This window comes from Macrobrachium rosenbergii, chromosome 6 (assembly GCF_040412425.1).
Source record: "Macrobrachium rosenbergii isolate ZJJX-2024 chromosome 6, ASM4041242v1, whole genome shotgun sequence".
In the NCBI taxonomy this organism is placed as follows: domain Eukaryota; kingdom Metazoa; phylum Arthropoda; class Malacostraca; order Decapoda; family Palaemonidae; genus Macrobrachium; species Macrobrachium rosenbergii.
Window position 1 is genome coordinate 17,383,428 of NC_089746.1, and position 27,789 is coordinate 17,411,216.

Sequence of the window (27,789 nt, forward strand, 5' to 3'; positions counted from 1 at the left end):
AATTTTAATAGAATTCCAGTTTGAGTTAGGATGTTTATCAATATAGATTTTGCCTTCTGAAAAGTAAATTGTTCCCAGTATTATTGAACATGATTATTTAATTTTTATTTCATTGTTAAATAGTTGTAAACACTTGAATTGTTGTGCACTTATTGCATATTAACTGTGTTCTTCTTACGTTTTTTACCGTATTGTTGTAAATGTTTCCTTTTAATAAAATGTATTGTTGTTCTCTAAGTGTTACAAAGAACATTTAACTATTGTAACAGTTTTAAAGTAACAATAGTCCATTGAAATTTTTTTTTTCCTGTTCCTTAGCCTTTGGAGGTGAAGTTGGCCAACCAAGAAAGCGATCTGGTGTCTCTTTTGAAACGGTTACCACTCGGCCCCTTAGAATTAGCTGTAATAAGAGATAAGGCTGAGAAAATCCGCTCTGGACAACTAAAGACACGAGGAGAGGCTCTCTTACCCCTTATGCTGGCCTCCTTTCTCTTTGATGCTCTAGTCATTGCTGGTGAGTTGTAGCAATTTTGATGCATTTTCTATAAAATAGCTTCATGATGTACAGCAGTTAATACAAGAAAAATCATTTACTTTCTTGCAGAGATACAGAAAACATTGTCACATAATATTTTTTGTATGAATGTACATGCTTGATCTATTCTGTATGCTTGCACTTGCAGCGTAGTTCCTCAGTTTTGTTACAGATAGGCATCGCCTTAAAATGGATGCGACTTGGGACAATCTGTGTTTACGACAGTAGAAAAAAAATTTACGAAAATAGGAAAAATAAAAAATAAACAAAATTACAAATCATCGTGCAGCAAGCAGCACTTTAAAATAGCAGGCCCAGCGATGAGTGTAAAGCAGGACACACGCTTTCAAACATGTTTATCCAGCCTGGCGTATGAGCATACAGTTAAAAATTTAAGATTTAAGAATGTACAGTCGACCACAGGTATTTGTGGGGGATGAGTACCACTACCCCTTGTGAATAGCTCAAATCCGTGAATACTTAAAACTCCTCTAAAAATGCTTATAACTACCTATTTTGATAGTTCAAAATACCATAAAACCTTCTAAAAATTCTTATACCTTAGTGTTTTAATAGTTTTATCACAAAAAGTGCATTTAATCATGAAAATTATATGAAAATAAAGTAATTTGTGAAATTTCTTTCTGAAAAATACTGTACTGCGAAAAGGCAAATTTTCTGCGAAGAATGTGCATATGTGTTCCACAGAGTAATCCTCGAATAGGTGAAGCCATGAATAGGCGGTGGTCCACTGTATAGCTAGGTTGGAAGGACTGACTAAGTTTGACATTTATCCAGTTAAAATGTTTAGGACATTTAATTGTACGCCAGCTGCTGTCTGTACTAGTGTACAATCAACATGTTTGATAGTTTGTGGCCCGCTTAGCATGCATGTACATGCACACATCTCCTGCTTTTATTTCTCGCTAGTTACGGCTGCTCTGGTAACAAGAGGCTGTCCTGGCAAGTTGCTGGCTAATTCTAAACATCGTTTCTCTCTCTCAACACTCTCGAGAACATTAGCTGTCAGTTGCGCTTCCTTTACTATTTAAAAAGTTTTTATTAAGTTGCAGTATGTAGACAGAAGGGCCACTTTCATTGTCAGCAATTTGGCCAGCCAAAAAGGCAAGAAAATTTATGTGAACTAGAACTTCCATGTTCAACAGTGTCGATAATTCTTGAGGGTTGAGAACGCATATGTGAAGGTGTGAAAAGGTTTTGCTTTAGTGAGCTCTATTGTAATTACAAAGCAAAGGCAAGGGCTGATCCACAAAATGGAAGTTATAAATGATGTGGATAGAAGACCAGATTAAAAAACGAACACCATTAAGCCTTATTACCATCCAGGCAAAGGCTAGAAGTCTGTTTTAGACTCCTAAAGAACATGCAGGTGATGAGTATCAAGAATTCATCGTAAGTACTGGATGGTTCAAAAGAAGATTCAGTTTGCATAAAGTTTCGGTAACAGGAGGGGCAGAAAGAAAGTTTGTTGATAGTTTTTATGAATTCATAAAAGAAAAGGATAAAATATTTCATTTCCTATGCAAAAATAATATATAATTATTATTATTATTATTATTATTAAGATTTGAAAATTGATACTTATTATTAGGTAAATCATTTATTCATCATACAAAACAGATAAACATACAGTATACCTGTACAGTACGATAAAAATTCTTTCCTCTCAGTAAAAAGAGAGAGAGAATTATTGTTTATTAATGTTACTTAATTTACACACAAAAGCTTGAAAACTTATAAAGTACATAAAAAATTTAACAAACACTTTTGCAAGGTTTCTTGGGGATTTGCAAATTTTCGTGTGTCTGTGAAAAACTCGTGTGTGACAATTAGTTAGGTTCCAGTGAAAAGTCTGTGTGTCTGTGAATTTGTGCAACTTGAATTGCACAAGTTCAGGGTATGACTGTATACTCATGGTGATAAAACCATGGTAGGCTGTAGGTGAAAGGAGTCATGCTGTGGGGTAGCCTATACATACCTGTAGACTGAATTGCAAGCCGACTTATGTCAAACTCCAACTTTTGACATGCATGCAAGAGCCTAACCCCTTCGTAAGTCAATGCATACCTGTACTTCGGAATAAAGACTACATTATCTCCTGCTGAGTATTTAATGGGTATGAATATGAAATTTAATTTTAAACTTTACCACCAAAATATTGTTTCTATTATTTTTACTATCAATTAAAATTAATTTTCTAGGAAATAGTAGAAGTTCTATAGGAGGCCAGAATTATCGTCAGCCACAGGATGAGGCTCTTGGCTTTGATGCATCTGTTGCGGCTATCGGTATGAAAGCAAATGTTTCGGAGGCTGATCATCCTCTTCTTTGTGAAGCTACTAGAAGACAGGTGAGGCAGGATAAGGGATTTGTGTTTTGATTGCATGATGGTGAGTCATATCAGATAGAAAACATTGCTATCTTGTAGATAACTGATTATTGTAGTTGATGAGCAGTTATTCTTTATCCTCAGAATTTGACAAATTTACAATTGTCTTTACAGAGAGGGGAACTGGCATTGACCCTCCTCACCCACTACAAGGATGATCAAGACCGATTGGCACGTATTATGGACAAGCTATTAGATAAAGAAGTGCATCAGATGTACAAAGCGCCATCCTTACCAACATATTATGTCAACAATGCTCCTAGTCAGGTAAGGAGGGGTCATCTTCACTTGTAACATTCTTATGTTTATTAGTACAGGTTATTATTTAGTAGTTTAACCAGGCCTGTGTGTCAAAATATTGAACTTTCATAGGGCAGGTCTTAATAGTACAGAAACAAGACAAAAATTTCATTACCATCCAGGAGAATAAAACTATGAAAACTTAATTAGGGGCTGATATGAACTGTTACATTTGGAAGTTCTTGTTTAGACTTATAGTTGCCTTTAGTTTGTTATTTATTATTTTCAGTTGTTTGAAGTTATTGAAAATGCCATCACTATTATTAAGATTTTAGCCAAAATGCCCAGCAAATTGGCGTTTTATGGTTGGTCAGGGCTTTGATTTATTGTCATTAACATATGGGCCATTGTACTTGAAATGAGAAGTAGCTTTTCTGGATAACTATATTTTGGGGACCGGAGGTTGTTTTTTTATGATAAATGACAGATATTTTTCTCATCTCATTTAGTTACTCTTTTTTATAAAGTTAGGAATGTTAGTAAAATTTGTTGTACAAATGACATTTTTTTTTTTATAAAGTTAGGAATGTTAGTAAAAATTGTTGTGAAAATGACATTTTTTCCTATGGAAATACATTTGATAAAAAGGCAGTTAACTGGTGGTTAATGGGAGTGAGTTGGAGGGGAATACCCTTCATTCATCTGGTTCTAGTTTAGATGACTGGCTGTGCTCTAGCGTGGCTGAATTATTGAAACCTGATTTCTTCTGTGGAAGTTTGTTAATGCATATATGTTTTTTCATAAAAGAAAAATACAGAAAAAACAAGTGCAGACATTGTGAGGGACAGGAGCACATGTGTAGGCACTTCCTCTCCTCTGGTTGTAGATGTACCCAGGTTTGTAGTTCCAGTAGGGGTAGGATTGGGAGAGGTCCAGTAGAAAGAGAAAGTTGTTTCTTCCTCGTGAAGAAGGTGACTGGAGGCCAGTCATCAGAGTGTCTCCTTTGAATGAGTGTGCCCTTCAGAATCAGTTAAGATGGAAATGGCATTGACTGTGTTGGATTCCATCAGAGAAGGCAACTTCATGCTTTTGGTGGATATGAACAATGCAGATTTCCAAGTATCCACTCATCAGTCCTCCCAGAAGTATCTTTGCTGTCTTCAGTAGGACTGTCTACCAATTTAAAGCCCAGTGCCTCAGGCTACTGACAGCCCACTGGTGTTCAAGGGGTTGTTCATCTTGGTTCTAGCTTTGATCATTTTACAGGGTTTATGCATGTTACGGTTAGTTTTGATAAAAAGGCAGTTAACTGGTGGTTAATGGGAGTGAGTTGGAGGGGAATACCCTTCATTCATCTGGTTCTAGTTTAGATGACTGGCTGTGCTCTAGCGTGGCTGAATTATTGAAACCTGATTTCTTCTGTGGAAGTTTGTTAATGCATATATGTTTTTCATAAAAGAAAATACAGAAAAACAAGTGCAGACATTGTGAGGGACAGGAGCACATGTGTAGGCACTTCCTCTCCTCTGGTTGTAGATGTACCCAGGTTTGTAGTTCCAGTAGGGGTAGGATTGGGAGAGGTCCAGTAGAAAGAGAAAGTTGTTTCTTCCTCGTGAAGAAGGTGACTGGAGGCCAGTCATCAGTGTCTCTCCTTTGAATGAGTGTGCCCTTCAGAATCAGTTAAGATGGAAATGGCATTGACTGTGTTGGATTCCATCAGAGAAGGCAACTTCATGCTTTTGGTGGATATGAACAATGCAGATTTCCAAGTATCCACTCATCAGTCCTCCCAGAAGTATCTTTGCTGTCTTCAGTAGGACTGTCTACCAATTTAAAGCCCAGTGCCTCAGGCTACTGACAGCCCACTGGTGTTCAAGGGGTTGTTCATCTTGGTTCTAGCTTTGATCATTTTACAGGGTTTATGCATGTTACGGTTAGTTTTGTTGTCCTCGGAAACATGGTTGCTGCAGAACAGAGTGCCTACTCTCATTTGGTTATGAACTGGGGATTTTGATAAACTGGGAGAAGACAGATTTCATGTAAGCAGCAGGCAAAGTACTTGGGCATGCTGATAACAGCATCTACAAGAGTCTTTTACTCATACTGTTATGTGAGCAAGGTGCCAGAGGTCACAGTGCAGTTCTGTCTTGGTCAGAACTACCAGCTCAGCTTTGGCAGGTCATCCTGATCCACCTGGCATCTTTGGAGAAGCTTGTTCCACCTTGGTGACTTCGCCTCCGCTTGTTTTATTGGCAACTGAAGCGGCACTGGTCTCTATCAAGCTATTCTCCCTCCCAGTTCATTCCCCTCAGATCAGAGAGGATATTGCTTGGTGGATGGGCAACAGGAGCCTTCTTATGAATTTCGCTGAATTCTTCTCCTCCCAAAAATTTGCTGTTTAAAGAAGATTGAAAGCCAGTTGTTGTTCACAACTGAAAGGCTTGTTTGTATCAGGTGTTGGGGAGAGAGGAAGAACGTCATCTGCACAGTGTTCAGGAAGTGCAAGTAGCATTGCTGACCTAGCAAAACTTATGAGCAACCACACCACAGTAGCAGCATATCATTAAGCATGAGAGATGAATTCCCTGCTTTTATCAGTTGATAAGGCTCATACACTAGCAGAGGGCTCACCACACTATCTGTCAGCCATTGTGTAATGGCAGACTTACTCAGCTGCCAGATTCAGGTAGTGGAAACAGAGTGGTCCCTACACCCTTGCATCATGGAAAGGCTGTTCAAGATTTGGGGAACACTGATGATTGACCTGTGTACCAAATGGCTAAACAGGAAGCTTCTGGTGTTCTGCTCTCCTGTTCCAGATCCCTGGCTGGTGATGGAAGACACTTTTCAACATCCATGGAACAGTCAGGTTATGTATTTTAGCATTTTATGAGGTTTCCCCAATTGTCAAGGCACTAAGGGAGATTTCTCATGGTCCATTCTTCTCTGTCAGCTACATAATATCCAGCAGGTCCTGCAAAAGAGGCTTTCCTCTCACAGGTATCTGGTTTACCTCTACCATTCCTATGTGAAGTGGGCCATTTTCTGTGATTGGTTTTATAGATGAGGTCTCTCTCAGGCTGGAACATCTGTTCAGTGGATTACCTAGTCCTAGCATATCTTTCTCTCAGTCTCTGCCAGCCTTAGGCCACGTGTTTAGACTGAGGGATGTAGATCTCTTCTTTGGTCAAGTTGTCTATGTTTATGAGGAGCTTTGTCTTCCCAAGTGGGACTTATCTTCCTGTTAACCTTAGTCCTGGCAAAGCATATTTGGGAATTACACAGCTTATCCTATCTAGTCTGGTGCTCAGACAGCTAGGGTTGTCTCCCGTTCTTGTTTGTTGCCTAGTTTGTGGCAAAAACTCAATGCATTGGTCTCAGTGACAGATGAAAAAGTTTCTCGATTCCCTCCCTCCTGGACTCGTCCATGATAAGTAATACTCAAAGTAATCCAGTAGAGAAGTTGTGATATGCAAACTGTCAAGTATGCATATATGACAACTAATCAAACTCACATTAAAACAAAGCATATAAGTGCGTCCTCAACTTACGGCAGGGGATCCATTCCAGCGCTGTGCCGTAAGTTGATTTCCGCCACAAGTCTATTTTTCGCCTTTAATGGCGCTTATGGTGCCATAACTTGATGTTGCATCAAGTTACAGAGCCATTAACTTTATGCCTATTCTTGTCATTAGTGCCGTCAACAGCACTGAAAAGGCGCCGCAAGTCGAGGACACACTAATAAAAAAACAAGCATAAACACATTAAATAGAATCAATCTGCTAAAAACTTGATAGCTGTTCTTCATAAAAGTAATGAAGTTATCTCTTATGATAGTTGCATGTGAAATGAAAATTAAACGAAGTCATACATGTGTAGTTGAGGCCTCTCAAACAGTAAAAGCTGGTGTGACTGTGATGTCACTTTTATGGAAATAAGCAATAAATGATTAATAGGGTAGTGATAAACACTGAGCAGCCAAACAGTGCTAGTTGGAAAATCAGTATGCTACAAGTCCAAGCCTTTATAGGGAAAATTCAGAAAAAAAAAATTAAACAACTACTTGTGTGAAGCTGTTCAGTAGTCCAACAATTTGACTACATGATCGTGAAGATCATTCCATACTTTATTAACAACTAGGCAAAACTAGAAAATTATGGTTACTGTTTTCATTTTTATATCACTTGTACTCTATTCTTATGTGTCTAATGTATGAATGTTAGTTCTAGGACACTTGACTCCTCTCACCCAGATCATTTTACTGATGATGTTTAACTACAAACAAGTCATTTAAAATTCTAGGTGTCCTTGATTTCAAATGTACACGAGAACCATACCTCAGAAAATTGGTGTGTTAATGTCTTTCAAGACTTCTGAAGTTTGTCTATCCTGAGGAAAGGCTTTTATGTGGTATTGAACTTTAAAAAAAAAGAAAGTAAATCTGTTAGAATTGCCATAACTCTGTCCAGTGCATGATGGATGGTATAGTCTAAGAAGTGAATTCAAAGGATGATCAGTTATTAAAAATTTTATAAAGCATGCACAGCGAGCTTTTGCATATATGGATACCAAAACCTGGAATAAGAAATTTGATTGAATTCAACTTTAAATCTAACAATTTTAAGATAACGAGTCAGCTCCTAAAGACCAAACTAGGGAACAGTATCCAAAACATGGCAAAATAAAAGCATTTCTCAGAATAGACAAACTTCAAGGAGTCTTGAAAGACATCAATATGCCAATTTTCTGATTTATGGTTCGCATGTAAGTTTGAAATCGAGGACACCTAGAATTTTAAATGAGTTGTTTGTAGTTAAGCATTGTCAGTGAAATTGTCTGGGTGAGGGGAGCTAGTGTCTTAGAACTAATATTCATAAATTACATACACGAGTAGAGTACAGGTGATATAAAAAGGAAAACATTAACTGTTGAAGATATTAATTATGGACTGTGATACAGAGACTAGACTTACATCTATGAACTTTAAACAGACTTTATACAATTAGGCCAAAGGCCAAATGCTGGGACCTATTAGGTCAACAAGAATGTATTATTTTAAATTACACAAGAAATCAGATACATCCCTCCCTAGAAATACCAAAAATACTAAATACTCACATCAAAAGATGTGAAGCAAAGCCTCAAAAATATAATTAGTAGTTTGTGCACAACAAACAAGGCGGTAGCTGACAAAACCTACCTCTCAGCATTTAATTAGGTAATGACTCATGAGCCAGTAGCAAACAAAGTAAATTTTAACAAAATTTCATAGAATTTGAGAGTGAAATTCACTGCATAAAATTAGCTGTTGTTACTTAAACATGGAATTGTTGATGATTATACTAGGATAGGGTAAAGATCACATTTACGCTGATTTGCTGTGAAGTGAAAAGGTTCAAACAAGTACTGTATATCCTGGCATGTAATCTAACCCTTAAATTCTAAGGTGTTATTCAGGTTTAGGCCTACATTCACTGGGTAAGACAAAGCCCAAAAATTTGTCGGTACCACTTCCCCTGCAAATGCATAAATGAGATATTTGTGATTCAACTTTTTAACAATCAGTGGTTAGCCCACAAAGATCGAATAAACTTATTTACCCTACTTATTGGTAGCACTCATAGACTTCACAAATATGCATTACATTGCAGAAACTAGGCCACAACACTTCCATTACACTATCATGTTCTGAAAGGCTTGGTAATTTTCACTGAAACATTACAAGTTTTATTTGTTGTTACTCTTAGTTCAACAGTGGGTCACTAGGTGTTGATGGTATCAGTGGTATGCCTACCAGCTCTTGCAAGTGACGGGTTTGCAGGGCTGAAGTTTTTTTACAACTGTAATATTGTACCATTAATATTATAATCTTGATGTTAATTAAATTTACCTGACATGAGTTTTAGTAGGAGATAATTGTGATATGCTGCAAGAGTTACGTTAAGTGGTGTAGAATGATTGTTAGGCTGACAGTTTTACACGTTTACCCCACAGTGGTAAAGGTTCACATTTTATATTCAGCATACAAGTCGACTCTTAATGTTTTTGTAGTCTTCAGACGTTGACGTATATGTGGCATATATGATAAATTAGCAGTGAAAAGAGAAGGAAAAGGATGTTTAATCGTTACTGATGGATATGAAAAGTGGAAAATGTCCAGACTGCCAAGCATAAAACCTGGGTAACATCTGATAGATCTGCTGACTGCACTACAGTCTAACAAAGTAGGACTAGTGTCATTGTCCTTGGTAGTCATGATGCCAGATTGTTTCTAATAAATCAGTCAGTCAATCTCTCCAGCAGCAGAGAGGGTTGTTGTTGGTGCCTACCAGTGGATGTGAATAATTGCTCCTCTATTGGGAAGGCAAAACACTAAGTCTGGGAACATTAGAGACCACAGATGTGGGGACAGTGTGGTTGAGGGGGCTGTGATGAAATATTGTGATTTATTTTGTACTAATTATTAGAATTTTTGTTTTAGTATGCTGATGTTGAGTATGAACTAAGACAATAATTTGAAATTTTTCCAAAACAGCCAGCTACCAGTAGTAGTATAGAGACTGCTGAAACTGTTGGGGCCATGAGAGTAGCAGATTCTCCAGCAGCTAGTGGATGTGTAGCAGCTGTCATGCCATCAACATCCTTGGCAGGGATATCTCTAAGTGTGCAACCAACTCCTTCATCTGGTAGCCAAGCAACATCTCCTTTGCAGCCACAACAGTCTTCAATACAGTCCCTCCAGAGACAGAATCTTACAGGTGGGTAGTGTTTGGTAATTCGTAGTAGTAGCAGTAGCATATGGGCTATTAATTTGCTTTTTATGATCTGATTAAAAGGAAAATGGAATGATCAGTTTATTCCATGCAGTGACTGGGTCTAGGCTTTTAGGAGATGCTGGTATTAGTACAAAAATATATCAGATAGCTAGCTAGTGTTTGTTCTCTGCCCTCTTTTCCGTGAAATGCACAAGGTAAAAGAAAGGATTCTAACTGTAGCAAATTGCAGATTATAAAATTTTTGATATAAGAAGAAACTGTTTATCTGATCTTTTTCTATGAAGTAGTGAAGTATGAATGAAATATAAGTACAGAATTTTATTCTTGCAAAAGTAGTCATGACAATATAGCCACTTAATATGTTGGGACATTAAATTAATATTATCATTACTATTATTACTATTATTATTATTAAGCAAATATTCATATAGACCATGCATAGAAGGCTGTTGACTTGCATAACATGGTTTCAGGGAATAGGTTGTCCATATGGAAAACAAGAGTTAGCAGAGAGAAGTTAATAACAAATGAGTGAGATAGGTTAAGCAAACATTTGAATAAAAAAAAAAATTGCACATCAGAAAAACTTATTGCATGGTACATTGCATCAAAGTAGTATTAGAGCTTCTCGTAAATGTACAACCAGTAGCATCATTTTTAATGCCAGGAAAATCATTTAGTTTTACAAGGTACAGTCCGACCTCTTAAAACCGGCACTGTTGGGACCAGGCCACTGCTGGACCACAGAAAATCCCGGATGACAGAAATCACCCCTAAATAACCACCTGTGTAAATGTCTTGCCAGCTCATTGTACATATATGTTGCTGTATTATCAAAAGTTGAACAAAGCTTATGAATAATCACTAATTCGTTAGGTTTAGTTCCTTGTGAAAATTCTGGCCTGCTCCATAAGCATTTCCCTGGAAATGCTTACACCTTCACTATATTGGAGCTTAAACCACTGTGTATAAGTGCAGTGTCAAATTCTGATCTCCTGGCACCCTTCAATGTTTTTGTCAATTCAAACTTATCTGGCTTTCGTTTTCAACAAAAACAAAAAATCTGCTGCTTTTGTTTCTTTAAACCTTCACATGTGTGAGAGAGAGAGAAACTATTGGCCCTGGTTAGGTGCTTACACTGACAGATATCCATTTACAAGTCAAATAATACAGTTGTATTATGAATGAATAATGATAATTTTAATAAAATTGTTGTTTGGCCCCAGTTAGGTTATTAACTGACAGGTATCTGTTTACAAAAGTCAATCAAATAATACAGTTGTATTAAGAATAATGATAATCTTAATAAAACTTGTTTTACATACTACAGGCAGTCCCCGGTTATCGGCGATCTAGTGTTATGGCACTTGTCTAGTGACGAAAATCATCAATTTTCGGCACTGAAAATCACCGATTTCTGATTATATCAGCACTGATAATTGGGTATTGGTGCTGATAGATACCTAACAGAGGTGCTGATAACCGAAAATCGCGTTTTCAGCACCAAAAAACGCTGGTTTTCGGTTATCAGCAATTTTTGGTTATCATCATGCCATCAGAACAGAACCCCTGCCGGTAACCGGCGACTGCCTGTATATGCAATTATGCTTCGTGCATTATTCTTGTATTATAATTTATGAACAAAGCAATCAAGTGCCATGTGCATTCTTGTAATGTTTATGTTCCTAATATCATCAGCTGATTGCATCTTACTGACATCATCATAGCCATTAGTTGCTAAATGAAATGCATTTCGGAGATTCATTTTTTTCATCAATTATCAGAACTGGATTTAAAAATGCAAGTTGCCTTATTTATAAATGCAGTAAATTAAATAAAGGAGTGATTTTTCCAGTATCAGATGTTGCTTTTGACTCTTCCAAAACTTTTTGTGGCCTGTGCATTTGTTTCTTCAGCCACAGCTAAAAACCGTAAATTTTTTGGCATACTTTTATAACACTTTCATTCTCCATTGCATGAAGGATGAATAAAGATTGATTTTACTCTTATTTATGGAAGTCACCATTGAAAATTAGCAAATTTTTAACAAGTCACCAGCTGCAACACAACCCTTAATAAACGTGTGGTAGTTACGGTTACTGACATAAAAAATTACTGTTTCTTGATTTGATTGTTTATGTCATTACTTGATGTTATTTATGCGTGTTTTGCACGCAGTAGTAAGTGGTTGTTAATTATTATAAGAAATAGTAATGAATTCTTAGACAAGTCACAAGGTTGGTAAGCCTGATTTAATGTATGAAGATTTGCTTTTAACCTAGTGAACTTTTGCTTATAGGTCTCTTTCTTAGTTAAAAGCTAACTCAGATACCATATGGATTATCAATGGCATCTACTGAAACTAGAGACAGGCATAGAAAGCCTAGCCTAGTATAATCTACCGAAATTACATCTTGCACTATACATGATGTATATGATGAAATCATGTTTTTGGACGAAAGTTTAATGATAGCATGAGACACAAGTAAATATGCAAATTACGGTTCTTTTGTATGCAGTAAATTTTTTAGTTTCACAGAATGTTTTTGTTGGAAATAAACTGCTTGTGTATTTATGGAGCAAGCTTCAGTTCTGAAATCCAAAAAAATTAAAAACTGAAATGAAGTATGGTGCCGCCCTCGTAACCCCTCAAGAACTAATGGCGGCTGATTCAAAAACATCCCGGATCATGGGAGTTCCCGGACCACAGAGTACCGGATTTAAAAGGTCGGACTGTACTAAGGTGTGAGTTCCCTGTTGAAATAAAAGCTTGTAGAAGGGGATCAGCGAGGATTTCGTCTAGCTATGGCCTAATTCACAATTACCACTATTGGGAAAAGGTGATCTACCTCTTCTTATGATGATGTTTCAAGACCCAAGGAAGCTGCTGACACCCAGACAGGAGAAAAAATGCCAGTATTAGGAGAAGGAAAGATCTGAAACATGGGATTGGTGCCCCTTGCATCTTTAGATAAAGAAAACATTACAAAGATTATAGTACCTAGTTTTCTTGAAACTTTATATATGCTTTAAGTGCTGTGAATAAGAAATTTTGGAGTCAAATGTTACACAAATTTTTGTAAAGTGTTCAAAATTTTTAAGTGTAGCATATCTACGCTAAGCATATCATAGAGCAGGAGCTCAATGAAGCAAATTCCTACTTTATCTTCAGGAACCATAGCGTCTGACATTGAAGGTACTGTAAGTCGCTTGAGCCTGTCTCCTTCACAACCCGTTGGTGGTGCAAGATCCAAGGGAGGTGCTTCTTCATCAAGGTTTTTGGAAGGAGAAGAGGGTGAAAGTCCCAGCTGGGAAGATGACTATAAGGCTTGGGAGGAGAAGTGTGCGGCTGCAGGCAAAAGCAGAAAAAAGCGAATGCCAAACCGTTCACACCAGACTACCTCAGCAGTTGTAGAAGGTGATGATGATTTATAAAAGCATTCGCTTGAATTTGCACTATTATAAAGAATTGGAATAATTTTTAAACATATCACAAATGGGGAGCAGATTGGTGAAAAAATTATTAGACATTGATGATGATGAGAGTAAATAACATAGTAGCTGCTCAGTTACATCTTTAATATGGTTTTTTTGACAGGTTACATTTTTAAATGTGATGCATTTTGCATATAAATTATGATTGAACTTACAGGGTAGCTTAGGCAAGTGAAGGGGGGAAACTTGAAAAATAAAACCACAAAGCAGTGTGGCTGGGGCCAAAGGGATGCTGTAGAATTTGTTACCGTTACATTTCAGGATTCTAACAGGGCTTGCCTGAAGGGTTATTTTTTTATCGTAAGGCTTCCTGGAAGGGCTTGTTTTTAAATTAAGGGGTTAAAATTGGAGCAAGGTAAAGTTAAAGAGGACAGCTGCTGGATGGGACTCCCATAAGAGTACCCAGCAAGGTGCAGTATAGTGAGCACCCTATACAGGACTGTCCTGTGACAACTAAGGATTTTTGTACTATATAATGCTGAATTTAACTAAGGGGTTAAATTTAGGAGTATCCTTGTGTTTATTCATTATGACAAAATATCCAAAATTAAAAAGTTAATTTCCTTTTTCTGAATTGTAAGTTTAATACCTGCAGAAAATTTAATTTATAGTTTCTTATAAAATGAATGATGTTGGGCACATTCTGTGGCTGAGGTTTATTTGATCTGTAGATGTTTTAATTTTCCAAACTTTGTTTAGTCCAGAAACCATAACTTTGACAGGTCTCTACCATACCCGTGACAACCTTATAGCTTGGATAAAATCAGCAGGACCTGGCTCAGATTCTGGTTCCTCTGGCAATTCTTCCGATAGTGTAGGATCTTCCTCGAGTGGTGACAAGATATGTAGTCTAGAGGTAATTATAGAAATGTAAAATGTTTGTAAAACTCCATTTATTTGTATGCCACTGTTATATATTACAAGCAGTGATATATCTATACTATTGCTAAATTTGCCATAACAATTTGTAGTTAATTTTCTGCTTTTTTGTTTACAGACAAACAAACCAGTTGAGTCTCCTCCTCTTGGCTTCCCCTTAATTCAACCAGTATCGCAACCTACTCCAGAAAGTACAACTGCTCAACCAAGACCCCAGCCAGCATATGGAAAAGGCGTACGCTTCAAGGGCAAAAGAGCATATCCAACAGTACCTAATCAGCCCTCAGAAGCTAGTGCATATTTCATGTTTGAATTGGCAAAAACTGTTTTGAACAGAGCTGGGGGAAATAGCAGTACATCTTTGTTCACCCAGGTACGTCTAAAGTTCAGTCAGATTACTGATCTATGCAAAAGTATACTACAGTTGTCAGAGGAAGCAAAACTGTTGTGTCTCTGCCTTTATACCTTTAGATTTTGTAATAATTGTCAGATGTATTTAGTGGGTTCCTAGAGGCTAGGTTTGCTAGATATACCTGAAGTTAATTGATTACACTTTGCATTTGTGATTTTTATATGAAATATATCTGAATATAAGGGGTTTTGATTTTTGCTGTACTCTTGCATGTCATTAGTCTCATAACTTCATTGTATACTGTAATTGGTTTCAAGAGTTGTCTTTTAAGAATTGCACAATGCCAATTACAAAATTTATTTGATAACCTTCATTTCAACAGCCAAGCAGTTCTCAAAACCATCGGGGTCCTCATCGACCACTTCACATGTGTGCTTTCCAAATTGGGTTGTATGCACTTGGCTTGCATAATTGTGTTAGCCCAAACTGGCTGTCACGAACGTATTCATCACATGTCTCTTGGATAACAAGTAAGTTGGTTCATTTTTACCTCAAGTTACTCTGAGGAGTTTTGTTTATGTCAAGTTCTTCTGTCTTGCATAAAATCTTGATTTCCCTGTTTAAACTTAGTTATCTATTTTTTTCCTCTGTGTATATTAACCCTTAAACGCCAAGCCTCTATTTACAAAAACGTCTCCCGTATGCCAGTGGCGTTCGGGAGTTAGCGCCGAAGCGGAAAAAAAAGTTTTTTTAAAAAAATCACAGCACGCTTAGTTTTTAAGATTTTTTGCTCCTTTTTTTTGTCATTGCCTGAAGTTTAGTAATGCAACCATCAGAAATGAAAAAAAATATCATTATCATATATAAATATTGAAATATATGACAGCGCAAAAAAATTTTTCATATATAATTTTATACAAATTGCGCTGTGAGAAAAATGGTTAAAGTTAACGGGTTAATTTTTTTTCTTTGTATTGTGCACTAAATTGCGATGATTTTGGTATATAACAAATTGTAAAACGATCAAAGCAACACAGAGCAAATATTATCACAAAATGATGCATGAATTCAAACGCCGGACGTAAAAAATGTTTTTTCAAAAATTCACCATAAATCGAAATATTGTGCTAAAGACTTCCCGTTTGTTGAAAAATGAAGCTAATTGATTGAATATTACTAGACTGTAAGTGTTTTAGCTTACAATTGCAGTTTTCGAACATTTCGGTCGAGTTAAAGTTGACCGAAAGTCGAATTTTTTCTATTTATCGTGATTTATATGAAAATATTTCAAAACTGATAAAAGCTACAACCATGATTTTTTTCTGTTGTATTGTACATGAAATTGCGCACATTTTCATATATAAAAGTTTATGTAACGACTAATATAAAATGGTGCAAACATTACGACAACGTGACGAAAGAATTTCTGAGATGTTCGGCCGAGTTACATAACACGAGACGTAAAGAAAAAGTTTTTTTTTTTTTTTTTTTTTTTTTTTTTTTTCAGAAATTCACCATAAATCGAAATATTGTGCTAGAGACTTCCAGTTTGTTGCAAAATGAAGGTACATGATTGAATATTACTAGAATGTAAGAGTTTTAGCTTACAATTGCGTTTTTCGACCATTTCGGTCGAGTTAAAGTTGACTGATTGTTGAAATTTTGGCAGTTATCGTGATTTATATGAAAATATTTCAAAACTGATAAAAGCTACAACCATGAGTTATTTTCTGTTGTATTCTACATGAAACTGCGCACATTTCCATATGTAAAACTTTATGTAACGACTAATATAAAACGGTGCAAACATTACTTACAACGTGATGAAAGAATTTATGGCGCTGATGTAAGGAAAAATTTTTTTTTTAAATTCACCATAAATCGAAATATTGTGCTAGAGACTTCCAATTTGTTGCAAAATGAAGGTAAATGATTGAATATTACTAGAATGTAAGAGTTTTAGCTTACAATTGCGTTTTTTTACCATTTCGGTCGAGTCAAAGTTGACCGAAGGTTGAAATTTTGGTAGTTATCGTGGTTTATATGAAAATATTTCCAAACTGATAAAAGCTACAACCATGGGTTGTATTTTGCTGTATTTTGCATGAAATTGCGCACATTTTCATATATAAAACTTTATGTAACGGCTAATATAAAACGGTGCAAAATGACGAAAGAATTTCTGAAATTTTCGGCCGAGTTACCGTGCAGGCGTAAGGAAAAAGTTTTTTCAAAAATTCACCATAAATCGAAATATTGTGCTAGAGACTTCCAATTTGTTGCAAAATGAAGGTACATGATTGAATATTACTAGAATGTAAGAGTTTTAGCTTACAATTGCGTTTTTCGACCATTTCGGTCGAGTCAAAGTTGACCGAAGGTGAAATTTTTTGTAGTCAACGTACGGTACGTCCACTTGGCACCCAACAGACAATTTTAGTCGACGTATGATACGTCCAGTAGGCGTTTAAGGGTTAAAATGCTTGTATTTTGTAAATTATATATAGACACATTAGGATGTGGTCAAGGAAAGGCTGGGAAAATGTGTAAAAACAAATAGTTTTCAATTCTGCTTTATGCCAGGAAATAAGCTGAGAGAGGGTCTTTATAATGAATCAAGTACAAAAGGACTAACAGCAAATATGAAGAAATTATACCACATACTTGTGGGTCTCAAGGTGACATTTTACAGAATACTAAGACAAGCAATTAAATGGGCATTGATGTTTATGTTTTTAGTGTTTTAGGATGCGAGTGTAGACAGACATGGTCAACTACTAACTACTAACTGATATATTATCACAGAATTCCAACAAGACACTGGTATCTGTGAGCAGAAAATTAGTGTAGGACATCAGAACAAGAAGAGCATAATTTTTTGATCAGTTGTTTTCTCTCAGACCTGAAATATACCTAATACAAATAAAATATTGTAGTTCCTTAAAATACATAAAAATCATTGACTCAGCCGTCAGTCATCGATTTGTGTTTTCTGGGGAAACCCGACATTCTACGGGGGTTAGTGTTTTGTTTTGGATGGTGAATGCCCAGAGGGCTTTACAGTATCATTACACAAGATATGAGTGAATTAAGGAGGAGGTGTGTCAGAAGAATTTTGAAGTAAATGTGTCCATCAAGGATACCTTTGGCGCTTTATGATGGAAATGGAAAAGGGAATAAAAGATCATGGAAAGGAAAGCCCGAAGAACTGCTGAATGCAGTTGTCCTATTTTTTATAGCAGAATTACAAGATGATGTCATATAATCATAGTTTGTATGGGAGTAATTCTGAGTCATCTAAAGCTTACGTGAAGGATTTGGTCTTATAAGAAAAGTGAAAATTTCAGTAGAGTACAGTCATACCCCGAACTTAGGCGAGGTTAGGTTCCAGAACCCCTCGCGTAGGGTGAATTTTCGCGTAAGTTTGGTACGGTCTCTAAAAATGCTAATAAATGCTTATTTCTAAAGTTTAAACACTAAATATGACCCTAATCATTTAAAAATGCTAATAAATGCTTATTTCTAAAGTTTAAACACTAAATATGACCCTAATCATTTAAAAGTTAACTTTTAAATGAAATTAAAGTTACTGTAATTTCATTTAAAAGTTAGCTTAATACATTACCCTTAAAAAAAGAAATAAATGGTTAACATAAAAATAGAGTTGGAAGAGAATTTCTGTCTCTCTCCCCTTCCGACCGATCTATTTTTAGAAGTCGTCTCAACCTCTTTTTAATAACTTCTTTATTCTGTGTCTCTTTCTCTTTGTTCTGAAATGCTTTTTCATGAACATTGTTTTTTATTTGGACTAATACAACTCTTAGTTATTATGTCTCTATGTTTTAGAACATATTTGCAACACTAGCGCATTTACACTTCGTAGACGGTACAGGTAAAATTAGATCAATTTAAACTATCTCTTGTACAGGTAAAGACGTAGAGAGAGAGGAAGGGTTGTCCTTACTTAGAGAGTGAAATTATTTATCAATTATTACGGAGACTGAGAGAATAAAACGGGAGAGAGAGAGAGATATATTGTCCTTACTTGAAATATCAAGTTAAATTATTTATGAATTATTATGGAGACAGAGAGAATAACGAGAGAGAGAAAGTTATTCTTACGTTAGATATCAAAAGATGGAAATTCAGTATTAAACTAACTTTTAAATGAAATTAAAGTAACTGTATTTTCATGTAAAAGTTAGCTTAATACATTACCCTTAAAAAAAGAAATAAATGGTTAACGTAAGAATATAGGAGAGTGTGACTCTCTCCCCCCATTCCACCGATCTATTTTTAGAAGTCTTCTCAACCTCATGTTTAAAAACTTCTTTATTCTGTCTCTTTCTCTTTGTTCTGAAATGCTGTGTGTTCTGAAATTCTCTATATCTCTATGTTTTAGAACGGCGCATTTACAGTTTGTAAATGGTACAGGTAAAATTAGATCAACTTAAAATTATCTACTGTACAGTTAAAGACTTACAGAGAAACAGTACTGTAATACGTAGGTTGGCTAACTTCGAACAAGAGAGAGAGGGAGATATAACAGCTGTCCTTGCTTAAGAGAGTGAAATTTTTTATGAATTATTACAGACACACACACACACACAATTACAAGAAATATTTGACCACTGATCAGCAGCACTTCCCTTCTTGTCATGTTAAATGACATGTCTTACAACTTTTGCCTTCGACCTTAGAAATGACAAGGGAAGAGTTTGTTTAAAATAATATGAATTTTGTAATTGCAGTATTATTATTATTATTATTATTTATTATTAACATTTGAAAATTAGTACTTATTATTAGGTAAAAAGTTTATTTATCATACAAATAAACATACCTGTATACATGTACCATAAAAATTCTCTCATCTCACTAAGAGAGAGAGAGAGAGAGAAATTATGACTTTTAATAATATTTAATGTTATTTAATTTACAAATAAAACCTTGAAAACTTATAAATTACATAAAGAATTAAACATAAACACTTTTGCAGGGTTTCTCAGTGTTCGCAGATGTCCACGTGTCTGTGAAAAACTCGTGTATGACCATTAGTTAGGTTCCAATGAAAATTTTGTGTGTCTGTGAATTTGTGCAACTCAAATGGCGCAAGTTCTGGGTATTACTTTATAGTTAAAGTTGAACAGCTTTATTTGGGAAGATGTATCAGATTGAAAGGAAGGGCATTGTTTATAAAAACAATGCTCAGAATGCAATACCAAAGTCAGATTTAGGAGAACCACATATACAAAGGTAGCGTAAGATATCAAAATTCAAGTAAGAGGTTTATGAGAAAATTGTTGTGAGCTGAGCACATTTTCAATAAAATCATCAGAACCAAATAAAGCTAGGAAGCAGTGGTGGGAAGTGAAACTTCATAATAGAAGCAAACTAATAAAATACGGAAGTAACCTACCTTTATTACCAAAGTACCAAAAATAGAATGCAGAGGAATCGAGATCACTGTAATTATTTTTTGTTGATTGTACAGGTAAATGTGTACTTTCTTAATTATCAAAAACAAATTTAAACCAACTTAAAAATGCCAAATTGTCAAAAACAAATGTAAACCAACTTTAAAATGCCAAATAGTTAACTGCATAGGAAAATAAAAATATCACTGGAACTCACTAACAAATGCCAAGAAACTTTCTCAGAAATTGAAAGGCTTGTTTACTTAGATTGACACTTGGTAACCACAAGGCAGGCAATCCAGAAGAAAAAGGGTAGGTAATGGATAACTACCTGCTAAGGTGGGAAAATCACACTTCTACAGCTTGTGAATGAAGTGATAAAAGAAAGAAAAGTTGCAGAGAATAAAATACTGGAATCATTTTGAGAAGAAAACTGTGTGTAGGAATTCTGTGCAACTGTTACAGAACTTTTGGCACAAATAAGGGTGCTAGGTGATAGATAGGTGAATGAGACTCAGGTGGAATGTACACCATGCTACTACTGTAAGTCCAGTGTCAGGGGACTTTAGAATACTATGAACCTGGGTATAAATGAGTGATTGGGTTATAATGAGGTAATTGTTCCTATACAATGTACAAACCCTTGGTCTTTATTATAGGAATTACCTTCAGCGCAGCTGGAAACCAGCCATTAACCCTTAACCGCCTATTGGACGTATCATACGTCGACTAAAATTGTCTGTTGGGTGCCGAGTGGACGTACCGTACGTCGACTACAAAAAATTTCAACCTTCGGTCAACTTTGACTCGACCGAAATGGTCGAAAAATGCAATTGTAAGCTAAAACTCTTACATTCTAGTAATATTCAATCATGTACCTTCATTTTGCAACAAATTGGAAGTCTTTAGCACAAAATTTCGATTTATGGTGAATTTTTGAAAAAAAACTTTTCTTACGCACGGGCGGTAACTCAGCCGAAAATTTCATAAATTCTTTTGTCATTTTGTCGTAATTTTTGCACTGTTCTATATTAGCCATTACATAAAGTTTTATATATGAAAATGTGCACAATTTCATGTACAATACAGCAAAATACAACCCATGGTTGTAGCTTTTATCAGTTTGGAAATATTTTCATAAAAAAAAAAGATAACTACCAAAATTTCAACCTTCGGTCAACTTTGACTCGACCGAGATGGTAAAAAAACGCAATTTTAAGCTAAAACTCTTACATTCTAGTAATATTCAATCATTTACCTTCATTTTGCAACCAATTGGAAGTCTCTAGCACAATATTTCGATTTATGGTGAATTTTTGAAAAAACTTTTTCCTTACGTCCGCCAGAAATTCTTTCAATCACGTTGTAATGTTTGCACTGTTTTATATTAGTCGTTACATAATGTTTTATATATGGAAATGTGCGCAATTTCATGTAGAATACAACAGAAAATAACTCATGGTTGTAGCTTTTATCAGTTTGGAAATATTTTCATATAAATCACGATAACTGCCAAAATTTCAACAATCAGTCAACTTTAACTCGACCGAAATGGTAAAAAAATGCAATTATAAGCTAAAACTCTTACATTCTAGTAATATTCAATCATGTACCTTCATTTTGCAACAAACTGGAAGTCTCTAGCACAATATTTCGATTTATGGTGAATTTCTGAAAAAAAAAATTTTTTCCTTACATCTGCGCGCTGTAACTCTGCCGAACATCTCAGAAATTCTTTCGTCATGTTGTCGTAATGTTTGCATCGTTTTACATTAGTCGTTACATAAACTTTTATATATGAAAATGTGCGCTATTTCATGTAGAATATAACAGAAAATAGCTCATGGTTGTAGCTTTTATCAGTTTTGAAATATTTTCACATAAATCACGATAACTGTCAAAATTTCAACCTTCGGTCAACTTTAACTCGACCGAAATGGTAAAAAAAACGCAATTGTAAGCTAAAACTCTTACATTCTAGTAATATTCAATCGTTTAACTTCATTTTTCAATGAATTGGAAGTCTCTAGCACAATATTTCGATTTATGGTGATTTTAAAAAAAAAACATTTTCCTTACGTCTGTGCGGTAACTCGGCCGAACATCTCAGAAATTCTTTCGTCTCGTTGTCGTAATATTTGCACCGCTTTAAATTAGTCGTTACATAAAGTTTTATATATGAAAATGTGCGCAATTTCATGTACAATACAACAAAAAATTACTCTTGGATGTAGCTTTTATCAGTTTTGAAATATTTCCATATAAATCACGATAAATAGAAAAAATTCGACTTTCGGTCAACTTTAACTCGACCGAAATGGTCGAAAACTGCAATTGTAAGCTAAAACACTTACAGTCTAGTAATATTCAATCAATTAGCTTCATTTTTCAACAAACGGGAAGTCTCTAGCACAATATTGCGATTTATGGTGAATTTTTGAAAAAAATTTTTTTACGTCCAACAAAATTCATGCATCATTTTGTGATAATATTTGCTCTGTGTTGCTTTGATCGTTTTAAAATTTGTTATATACCAAAATCATCGCAATTTAGTGTACAATACAACTAAAAAAATTAACTCATTAGCTTTAACCGTTTTGCTTACAGCGATTTGTATACAATTATATACGAGTTTTTTTTCGCTGTCATATATTCCAATATTTGTATATGATAATGATATTTTTTCATTTCTGATGGTTGCATACTAAACTTCAGGCAATGACAAAAAAATGAGCCAAAAATGAACTCTTAATCTTAAAAACTAAAAGCGTGCTGTGATTTTTTTGAAAAAACTTTTTTCCACTTCGGCGCGCTAACTCACCAACGCCGGCATACGGGAGACGTTTTTGTAAATAGGCTTCGGCGTTAAAGGGTTAAACTTTTAACAAGGTGGTATGGTAGTTAACTACCGAACGACCGGGTGGGAGTCCCATCCGCCTGGTTGGTAGAGTGTCACTTTACCTTCGGCCATATCATGGTGAGGTTGTGCTACGCTGCCCTCTGCCCTTGTTTGCCATTGTTTTGCCTGTTTACTTCTATGAACATCCCTTCCTTTCTCGGTGGGATTGTTTCATTTGTGTTTTTCCTTGTGTTTGTGTGTTTGCTTTAGTGAAATATGGATTAGCAAGCCCACGAATCATCTGAGCCAACCAAGCGCAAGACTGTGCCTAAAAGAAAGTGCCCTGGTAGTGCAGAGAAGGCTTGCAGCCATTACTGCTCAGCTTTTTTTGTAGACCTTCATACCCTTTGCACATCATGCAGGGGGTATGAGTGCAACCCTGATTCTGTGTGTGAGGAGTGCTGTGACTGGACTCCAGAGCAATGGTCGAAGTATTCGCTGAGGAGGAAGCATCAGAAGCGGCTCCCCGAGTTGTCATCTGATGGTAACACGCGATGACTCGCTTTGTGGCTAATCCTTCAGATACATTCCTCCTTCCAGCGAAACTACCCCGCTTTGCTACCTGTCCTTCGGGAGAGGTTTCCCCTTCATTGTTTTCACTTGCTTCGTCAAGTGGAGATCGTCATTGGGGAACTGGAAGCCAGGATGACCGCCCTTCAGTGGCCTCCATTTGCTTGGGGGGGAGGGGGGGATGGATCCCCTTCAGTGCAAATGGAGACCCCCCAACCCAACTCTGTTTCCAGGTGTGGAGGAGGAGGAACTCCAGGAGACCTGGCAGTCTCTTGGCCTTCAAGGCGTTCCCTTGATGCAGGGCATTTTAAGTCACTGGCAAGTTGCTCACACTCCTGCTCTCCCTCCAGTGACTCATACTGCCATGACAGTAACCGCATCTACTGTCACTATGACGATGAACTACTTGATGTCCTCGAGTATCTCCTGCAGTAGTCCAGAAGACTCATGCTCTTGCTGTGTCGTCCATGGCGCCCTTCCCTGCTCCCTGGGTGTCTGTTCCAGAGCCTTCCTCCATCCTCGGTGAGCAGATCCTCACACCCTCTTGAAGAAGGTGAAGAAGAAGTCGAAGTCCAAGAAGAGGTCTAGGAAGGTATTGTTGTCGTCTTCTTTGTCTGCTGCCACCTCCTCTCCTCCCTCTTCCAAAGCCCAAAAGGGATTTTTCTCCCCAAGAGAGAGATGAAGGGATTTCTCTCCCCAAGAGAGAGACAGGGATCTTTCGCTGGCTCTCCCCAGTCTTCAGACTCAAGGGCTGTGTTGCAAGTCTCTTCGAGACCTGTCAACTCAGGAGCCGAGGGTGCGCAAACCTCTGAGGAGGTCCAAGCACCCAGCACTTCTGCTTGGAGCTCTGTCTCCAAGCATAGTGCTGTGCCTGCCTCTGCTCAAGTCTCCTCCAACATTTGAGCATAGGGGTCTTCCGCGGGGCCTTTGCTTACTGTAGAAGCTATGATTACACAGACCTCCAAGGAGGCTACAGTAAACCCCCAGTATTCGGGGGTGGTAGGTACCATAACCCCCCCCCCCACGAATAGCTAAAATCCGCGAATACTTGACACCCTCCCAAAAATGCTTATAACTGCATATTTAAAGACTACAGTACCTATAAAAATATTTATAACTGCCTGTTTAATGGTTCCAACACCAAATGTATTCTTTAAACTATCACCCTAAAACGTTTTAATATCATTTCAAATTCATCTTACGACACCCTTAAAAATATATGGCTTACAGCTGAGTGTGAAAGCTAAACTCAAGTCCCACCGACATTCAGTTACAGCCATTTTCTGTCATAGAGTATTGAGGCTGTCCCATTTTCTTTTTACAGAACAGGAGGAAACACTAGGAATTCACAAGTTCAGTATGAACTTAAATACATTGGTGAAAAAAATACATTTTATGATGTGCTGTGTTTACGTTAATATTAATATCTGAAAATTAGTAAATCATGTTTTTATCATAAAAAATGTATTTACTGTAGGCATGAAAAATGAAAATAACACCAAATACACGACATTCAATCAGAGCCATTTTCTCTCATAGAGTATTGAGGCTATCCCATTTTATTTTTACAGAACAGGGGAAACACTAGAATTCACAACTTCAGTATAGTACAATATTTACTTAAATACAAAAGTAAAATACATTTTATGATATTATGCTGTGTTTACTTTAATATTAATATCTGAAAATTAGTAAATCATGTAATCATTAAAAAATGTATTTAGTCATGGAAATAACATCAAAATACACTAATTAGTGAACATTTCTCGACAAAAAAGTCTGCAAATTGCCGAATTTTAAGCAAAAAATTTAGGAATATCCACAGAAAAATCTGCAAATTGTGAGACTGCAAATAGAGGGGGTTGACTGTATCTCAGGGTGCTCAGGTTTCCGTGAAACCTCGAATTCCTTCGACCAGTAATGTGGAGTCAGCTCCATGTTCTGGTTCAGGCACACAAGAGAGGACAGAGTCCAAGCATGCAGGTGCTTCCCCTCCCCCTGCTGCTACTCGCCCAAGTATGTGGCCAGGGTCCCATGAAGGTGTTGCTGACTTGGCTTCCTGGGGGTTTATCAGGAATTGCGAGGCAGACAGAAGGGCCCGTGATTGGGACTCCACATCCAGTCACAGCCCTTCTGTGACGACTTATGAAGCGGGCAAGGTTCTTTGACCTACCCATTCATATGCTCAAGTGGTTGAGCAGGGAGCGGGGGTTCTGGTGAGGTTCTCCCTCCTGCAGGGAGAGTATTGAGGGAGGACTCGAGGGTCCTCTGCCCCGAGACGCAGATTCTCTCGAGATACAGAGGACCTGTTCGGAGATAGTCGCGTTGATTCGTTGACACAGCAATCTCAGGGAAGGGGCCATGCTACATCCATTGACCGTCCTTCTGGCCTACAAGTCTTCTGGAGTACTAAGAAGGAACCCAGAGCTTCTGTAGGTTTGCCTTGGTCCTTGCTTGCTGAGGGAGTCTTAGATAAGGTTAACTGTCTTGTCTCTTGGGAGGAGAGTTCCCTTCGATGTAATCGCTCGGCCAAGCTTCTTCCCTGCCTCGGCCTCGTCAGAAGTACTATGTGCCTTCGGTAGATCCATTGCCGACGAAACAGGTTGACCCGGACTTGGTTCACTTACCTCCGGGTCTCGGGTCTCTCACTGCAGCAGCTTCTGACAATAGGAAGCAGCGAGCCTGGAAGCCACTGCCATGGCAGCCTTGCAGGAAGTCTCCTGGCTGGACCTGTGGTCTCTCACAATGTCCAAGGTTGGAGCCACTGTTGGGGGTCCATAAATCCCTCGAGGGACTCAACCTTTGGGAGACTGTGCTAATTTGGTGGTAGGGCTATCTCCTGCGTGGCCCACCAGACAGCAAACTTGTGGGGAAACTTGGTGGTGAAGAGGAGGGAAGGAAAAGAAGAAGGGGGGGAAACGCTAGGGTTGGCGTTCCCCTCCACAAGCTGTCGTCGTTGGGGGTTGCCTGTCAATCCATTGGACAACATGGCAGTGACACGGAGCCAAGACCTGGATAGTGGATGTTCTTTGGGAGGGCTATCTACTTCTCTTCAGTCTCGACCACCCTTCACTGACACTCCGGTCCAATTCTGCTCTTATGTTCTCAGCTTGCCAAAGGATTTCTCTCTCTCCGGGAGGAGACTGCAGCAATGCTGAGAAAACGTGCTGTAGACATCGTGATAGATTGGTCCCTAGGCTTTTACAGCTGAATCTTTTTTGTGGAGAAAGAATCGTGGGTCGAGGCCAGTCATCGATCTCTCTCCCTTGAACCGATTCATTCGCCAGACTCAGTTCAAGATGGAAACTGCCTGTTTGGTGCTCGCTTCCATCAGGGAGAACAACTTCATGCCTACGGTGGACCTGAAGGATACATGTTTTCAAATACCCATTCATCAGTCCTCCTCCAAGTACTTTTTGCTTTGTCTTTTGGGAGACGGTATTCCAGTTCAGGGTACTTCACTTCGGGCTCTCAACCCCTCCCCAGGTGTTCACGCAAGTGTTCACCTTGTGCCAGCTTGGGCCCATTCACGCAGGATACGTCTATTAAGATATCTCGACGATTGGCTAGTCTTGGCAAAGTCTCGTCTGCAGTTGCTCCAAGACAGGGATCGTCTTCTCCAGTTATGCCACAACCTGGGGGTTATGGTAAATCTTGAAACGTCCGATCTCATACTCAAGCAGAGGAATAAAGTACCTGGGCATACTGATAGATACGGCAGCAGCAAAAGTCTACCCCTCGGACTCTCATATCAGCAGGTTCAGGAAGGCAGCGCAAATGTTCCTGTGGCAGGTCGTTCTCAGTCACCTGTCATCCTTGGAGGAGCTGGTCCCCCATGGGTGGCTTCACCTTGATTCTCTCCAGTGGAGAATGAAGGAGTTCTGGTCTCTGGCATGGGATCTTCCATTTTTTCCCATCCCTCTCTTGCAGAGGGTGTGACAGGACTTAGCCTGGTGGTTGGACAACAGGAACCTCATAATAGGAGTGTCCCTGCACACTCCCCCTCCCGAGATGCTTCTGTTCTCAGATGCTTCGATTAAGGGATGGAGCGCAAACTCGGAGGAGTTGCTGATTTTAGGTGTGTGGAACCGAGATGGCAGGCACCTTCACATCAATATCCTGGAGCTCAGGGCAGCCTTCTTGGCCCTCCAAGAGTTTCAGGATAGAGTGATGAGACACACGGTGGTGTTGATAAGTGACAACACCACAGTAGTGGCATACGTCAACAAGCAAGGAGGCCCAGCATCTCTTTCACTGCACCAGTTGACAATGCAGG

General features: G+C 37.7%; 1 protein-coding gene across 3 annotated transcripts in view; it reads left to right on the plus strand.

Moving 5' to 3' along the window:
* Dora (Dorado) overlaps positions 1-27,789 on the plus strand; it is an 82,180-nt gene that overhangs the window by 31,479 nt on the left and 22,912 nt on the right. The window contains exons 10-17 of one of the 3 annotated variants that reach the window (XM_067105006.1): positions 319-514; positions 2,758-2,906; positions 3,060-3,212; positions 9,721-9,943; positions 13,134-13,379; positions 14,179-14,312; positions 14,454-14,708; positions 15,070-15,217. In XM_067105006.1, the coding sequence (XP_066961107.1) occupies positions 319-514; positions 2,758-2,906; positions 3,060-3,212; positions 9,721-9,943; positions 13,134-13,379; positions 14,179-14,312; positions 14,454-14,708; positions 15,070-15,217 (1,504 nt within the window). The remainder of the gene's footprint in view (positions 1-318; positions 515-2,757; positions 2,907-3,059; positions 3,213-9,720; positions 9,944-13,133; positions 13,380-14,178; positions 14,313-14,453; positions 14,709-15,069; positions 15,218-27,789) is intronic. The other 2 variants (XM_067105007.1, XM_067105008.1) reach the window with 2 other exon arrangements.